Source organism: Falco peregrinus, chromosome 6 (genome assembly GCF_023634155.1).
Source record: "Falco peregrinus isolate bFalPer1 chromosome 6, bFalPer1.pri, whole genome shotgun sequence".
In the NCBI taxonomy this organism is placed as follows: Eukaryota; Metazoa; Chordata; class Aves; order Falconiformes; family Falconidae; genus Falco; species Falco peregrinus.
In genome coordinates, this window is record NC_073726.1 from 86915651 (window position 1) to 86921739 (window position 6089).

Sequence of the window (6089 nt, forward strand, 5' to 3'; positions counted from 1 at the left end):
AGCTAGGGGAAGGAAAGACGCACAACCTATAACAGGAAAAAGGTATAACAGGAAGATCAAACAAGTGCCAGAAGTAATGCACCAGCATAAGCATCAAAAAATCCATCCAAAGCTCCACAGGAGACTCACTAGTGGATTTTGTTATCCATGGTACCTAGATCTAGTGTGTTAGATGGCATGCAGAACATCTGAAATAAGACACTGGACAGGCATTCCAAGTAAAAAAGATGTTAAAGTAAGAAATCACAGAATCATAAATACAGGTCTTTGACTGGAAGAGACTGGCGTAGTTAATGAATTGTTTGCAGTACTAGCTACAGAGACAGGTTTGAGCAGCAAACTTTTTCAGGGAGACACTTTGTGGGCTGAGGGACAGTGGGAATTATAGACACCGCAGTCAGCCCAGAAATTCACTGGAAGGGGTCATCTTTTGACCAGAGTCAAAATGAAATGTGGCAACACCAAGAGCAGTAACTGAAGATGAACACTTACTAATAAGGAAGGGGTGAGTGTTGGGAGAAGCCAGAAGCTACTGTAGGTTCAGTATCGAAATCACTATGTAATAGCAGGAAGTACTCACGGACACCACTGTCATCTGCCTGTGCACCTTCTGCTGGCTTCTCATCGGCTCCCTCGTGTTCCCTTTGAAAAGATGGCATGTCTTCTTTGCCTGGTGGTCATGAAGAAGAACGTTTAGTATTTTTGCCTTCATCTGCCATTTAGACCATTTTCATTTCTTCTCAAATGCTTTGAGATTCCCAAAGATGATATTTGTGTTCAAACGTACATTTTCGTACAAATTGTGTACAAATATGGATAACCCAAAGATACGTCCTGCTTTGTAGGGTGAATTAATTGGCTCAGGTTTTAGGACTCCAGGCTCTGCGTACATTGCCATAGAAAGACTTTCATCTAAATACTGTGTAACAGGGGAAACTGACAACCGATTTAGGTGTTTTGGGCTTCTCTTTAATATACTGGGGGAGATTTGGTTTTGAGACAACAAGGCTATTCCTTGAAAAAAATATCAGGAGATAGATATTCTGAGATCATCTCATATCTGAATAGAGAAGAAGGAGATGAATCTAAGAAAAAAGGAATTTCTTCAAAACATGCTATATTCATGGAATGTGAATTAATAAAATTAACACAATTTAAAAAACTTTACTAAACCTCCCAGAAATTTTTCAGCTTTCAGACTATCATTTTCAGAGTGCTACAATTTCACTAGTTACCATTGTCCTCTGGAGTGGGAAAGATCCAAACTTTTTCAAACAAAAACCAACACATTGATCACTTATATATAAGTCTCTGAAAGAAGCGAAAAAGCACAAGCATTGCTCTTATTCTAAATGTGTTCCACCTTTTGATTTTAAACACGGTCTCCATTTCCAAATAAAACACGTCAAAATGAACACTGGAGAAATTCTGTATGAATACTACTGCTATAAAATACTATCAGAAAATTCATTAGTTGAATATAAAGAAACCTAAATATTCAGAATAACAAATATAGACAGGATGCAAATGAATCTCTTTTTATGTGTAAGTGTGACTCTGATACCAAGAAAAAGTCCCTAAAAATGCATTTCCCATTTCTGGCTTTGGGTCAGAATCCATTTAGGAAAAGATATTTTGAGACATTTCAGACTTTTCAGGTATTTCAGGAAAGGCAAAGTGTCCAAACTTAATGCCACCCATCAGAAGGACAGTGAGGGCAAAAAAATATTATAGTCATGTCATTCTTGTCATTACATAGCCAACCTGCCCTACTCAAGCTTCATCCAAAGGTTCCGAGTCTTTGCCAGAGTCTGAGTTCCCTGCATAATTTCATCTAAGAATTAAAATGAGCTTTTACCCCTCAGGAATGCTGAGAAAAACTTGAAAATAGACATGCAGAAAGTTTGATTTGCAGAAAACAAATCAAAAGACAACAACTGCAATATATCTCAATATATTTAAATGAAAATAATGAGTTTTTAATGGTGTAACAGAACTGATATCACTGAAGTTGAAGAAATAGTTACAGACTAGTTGCATAAATATATAGTGGAGTGTTCAGAGACCTGAATTCTAATTCCAAACCCGGTAATGACGTGTACAATTTGTATCAGCCATTTCACCTCTGGCTGTCTCAGTTATCTCTTGTGAAAAATGAGATAATAATACTTACCCATCTTAGCAAAGTGTTTTGATATCCATAGAGAAAAGTGCTATAAAATTTCAAATTATTCTAACTAATTAGCAATCATTTATCTTCTAAAAATTAAGACTATCATAGTTTTCATTATAAATTAATTCCTATCTGGAAAATGCTTTAGGCTGAACGAGGGTATGAACATTTCCGCCTGCGTTGATAGCTGGGTTCTAGTTAAAGAAAGCTATTGCAACGTTCACTGCGCATATTACTGTGAGAGCATTCAAGCACTGTGCCAAAACAAATTTTGAATTTAAAGACTCAGGGGAGGCTCAAGGGGAGGACATGTCTACTTTGATTGCAGATTCTGGGTTTTATCAGTTGGCAGATCCAGAAAAGTTTTGTGTAGGTTCACTGTGATAAAGGCATGCATCCCTCTGAATGTTGATTTTCTTCTCCTGTATATTTTTTGTTGTTGCTGAGACAGATTTCCTAAATCAGCAAGAATTAAGGGGTTTGATACTAAAAACCAAGACAGCAGCAAGCAGAACTGGTGTGACAGTTCTAGTGGGGAAAAAAATAGTTAGCAATCAGAAATGTTTGCCTACCCTAATGATACAGTATGCTTGACCAGGGCAGTATTCCCACACACACCCCCAACCCAGTCCTAGTAATTCAAGATACTGGCTTGAAACACTGTACCAGATCCACACCAGATCCACTATTTAGCTTTCTAAGAAGTCACTCAGGAGTGAGTTTAGATTTTCCTTATTTCAGTGGCCAGTGCTACAAGCTGTGAATTTCAGCAAAGTTCCATTTTCTTTCAAATTGCCTTTCTCTTAGCGATGTTCTCAAAAGCCACAGCTTACCTCAGAATGGAGAAATGTGTTCATTTGGGTAGATTTGTTCAATTATTTCAAAACTAAGATGTTTCTTGGCAATTTTGCTGTCACACAAAATCCTCATGTATATAGGAGCTTCTCAAATTCTCAGTAAATTTGGACATTAAGAGATTTCTCATCTCAGACAACCATCTCATTTATTCAAAATGCAGGATAATTAAATCAAATAGGTGTTTGTTTTGTAACACATAAACAAATTCACTGAGATTACACCACTTTTTTTTTTGTCATACTACATTTTTCTTCTTTCCAGAAAAAAAAAGGTTTAAATGTGTAAGCTTCATAAATGTACTGTGTGCGTTAATAAATCTAGAAACTGAACGTATTTAGTAGTTATTCTTGTAAGCTGTCTCTGCCCCACCATTAACTGTGTGACTGTGCTTAGAAGACATCAGCTATCTCACCTCAGCTTTGATATCTACAGCAGGGTGATAATCAGTTTTGTCTGCTAATTCAGGATATGTAGAAACAGGGAACTATTACTGCAGAACATAACTGCAGTGATATCTGTACTAGTAATAAGCAAAAGATTAAAAATTCATCTCTACACTGTGCTAATTTTGCAGGATTTCATTTTTTGGTTCACTCAAAAATGTGCAATTTTTTGTAGAAAAGCTTAGGCCACTGGTGGGCTTGGTGTGGGTGTGTGGAGGGAAAAGTCTCTTGTTCTTCCCTTCAGGACAGATTGTCTTCTATATTATTCCTTTACTTGTCTTTACTCCACGTGAAGGAACTCAGTTAGTGCCAGGACTTTGTTTTGCTTTTTTGCTTCCAATCCTGACTCCTCTTAGCACCACACTATGAGCCTTAGGAGCTACACTCCAACTGGGGGTAACACCAGCCTAAAATGATGACTGCAATGTTCGGCTATCCTGAGGGTGTTTGCTATGAGGAATTACATATCAATCAGCTCTTCCAGGCTAAGGCATCTTCTTCAAGTCTAGCTCTGTTTTGGATGTGCCAGATTTCTTCCCATTTGCCAAGTTCTAATTGTTTAACTCATCTTCAGACACAGTCTGCTCAGCAGTTTTTTCTAATTCTTCCATTTCTTTATGAAAAACAGCACGCCATCGAACAACTCTCAGCATTCCTTTCAGCCTTCAGACCACATCAGAGTGCATCAGGAATTTACTAGGCTGCTGCTGAGCACAACATGTGCAAGCAGTGGAGTTTTGCAGAACTTACTTTCATTCAAAAAAATGTAAAGTCTTTTAGTCCTTATATACACAAGGAAAAATATCCAAGCCTAAATCAGGCATAGTTATCCAGTGCCATTCATCACTATCAGTCAGCATTACTACAAAATTAGTAATAGAAGTCGGTTTTAGACAACCAACCCAAAATGCCAAGGAAACCATTTTTTGTACTAGGCAATATTGCTGCCTCGTACAATAGCTAGAAGACTTGAGAGGAAGGAGAATAACAGAAGATATCAATTCTCACAGCAGTTAAGTATATAAAATATTTACTAGTCAGAGACTGAGACAGCAAGGATAAAGCTACAAAGCAGGATCTAGACACATCATCTTTATCACAGCCCCATTGCCTCTTCCCCGCCACCATCAGAGAGAGGGAAGAAGTGGCCAGGAGAGCCCTGCTTAGAACCTATCACTATGTAGCACGCATTCAAAATATTTTCCTATAAAATTAGGAGAAATAAAACCCCAGCTCTAATTTCCAACCTTACAGCTAAAGTATTTCTCTGCACGAGCCAGATGTCCTAACTCTGCCTCATGCAAGCAAAAGTTTAAAGTCTCTTGAAGTCTGCCTTGCGAATAAAGGTTACCAGGTTTTTATTGAGCAGAAACAGGAACGGGTGACCATCACCACAGTTACTTATTAACTTACAGTATGAAGGAAAAACATAAAAGTGAACCTGAGAACAACACTAAAAACACAACAGGTAATAAAACGAACAGCCGCACACATGGTAAAGCAAAACCAACAAGCCCCGCATTGCAAATGAGGTATGGGATGGTCTATCCCAGCTGCGGAACATCCCTCCCTCTTTCGCTTTCCTGAAGCTAGGCATCTACATGAGAATAAAGGCTTTTCTTTTCCAAAAGTCCCTGTGTGGGAAGACTGGCACCACACAGCCTCTGGCAGGCAGAGGCGATGGCAGCGGCCTTGCACAGAGGTGCAGGCCCAGCACCATGCACAGAGGTGCAGGCCCAGCACCAGGCCTGACCCTCTGCCACAGCCGCCTTCTGCCGGACACCGGGGAAGGGCCGCGGCGGGGCAGAACACCCCGTGACAGGCTGCTCTGCGGGGGCCAGCGACGGGGCTGGCAGGGGACACCTGGAGCTTCTCAGGGAGAGCAGGAGAGGGCCCCTCCGAGGAGCCACGGGGAGGGTGCCACAGAGGGGCGCAGCGAGATGCCCGGCACCGGGCGGCGTCGGGCGCATGAGGAGCGGGATTGCTACGGGGGCAGGTCCGCGGGGGCCACAGGGAGGCCTGCGTACCCCTCGGGAGGCGATGCGGGCCCGTGCGGGGCCGCAGCGGCCCCTGACCTTCCCCACCACGCCGTACCTGAGGCCGCCTCCATCGCGGCGTTACCGGTTTCCAGGCAACCGGCCGCGCGGCGCGCAGAGCGCTCCGGGAGCTGCGGCGGGGGCGGGGCGAGGGGCGGGGCGAGGGGCGGGGGCTCCGCCGGGCAGCGGCGGGGCGGAGGCTGAACGGCGGGGCTGGGGCGAAGCACCGTTCCGCTACAAGCCGCAGGGGCTGCCGGCTGGGGGTGGCGGGGGGGGTTTCTCCAGGTGAATCTCTTTTGGTCACCGTTGCGGTCTCCTCAAAATCAGCGGGAAAGTAAAGCGGCTTCGGCAGCTTTCTGCCCGTAGCGCGCCGCAGGTGCCGCGGCCGGTTGCGGCGTGTTTCCCCGGGCGGCGGCGCTCAGGCGGAACGTGCCTGTGTCCGTGCCCCCACGTACACCTGCGGGCGCGGTTTTTATATAAACCCACTCTTTAAAGCCGTTTCTGAAGCTGGCGGCCGGCGCCCTGTCCGGCTTGGCGGCGCAGGGAGGCGCACCTGCCGGCAGGGCGGGCGGGGGCGGC

General features: G+C 43.7%; 1 protein-coding gene across 1 annotated transcript in view; it reads right to left on the reverse strand.

The window, feature by feature from the left end:
- Positions 1–5584, reverse strand: part of CFAP44 (cilia and flagella associated protein 44) — a 47072-nt gene extending 41488 nt beyond the window's left edge. The window contains exons 1-2 of the mRNA XM_055808652.1: positions 5569–5584; positions 581–670 (exon numbers count right to left, since the gene is read on the reverse strand). Coding sequence (XP_055664627.1) covers positions 581–670; positions 5569–5584 — 106 coding nt within the window. The remainder of the gene's footprint in view (positions 1–580; positions 671–5568) is intronic.
- Positions 5585–6089: the final 505 nt, after the last annotated feature.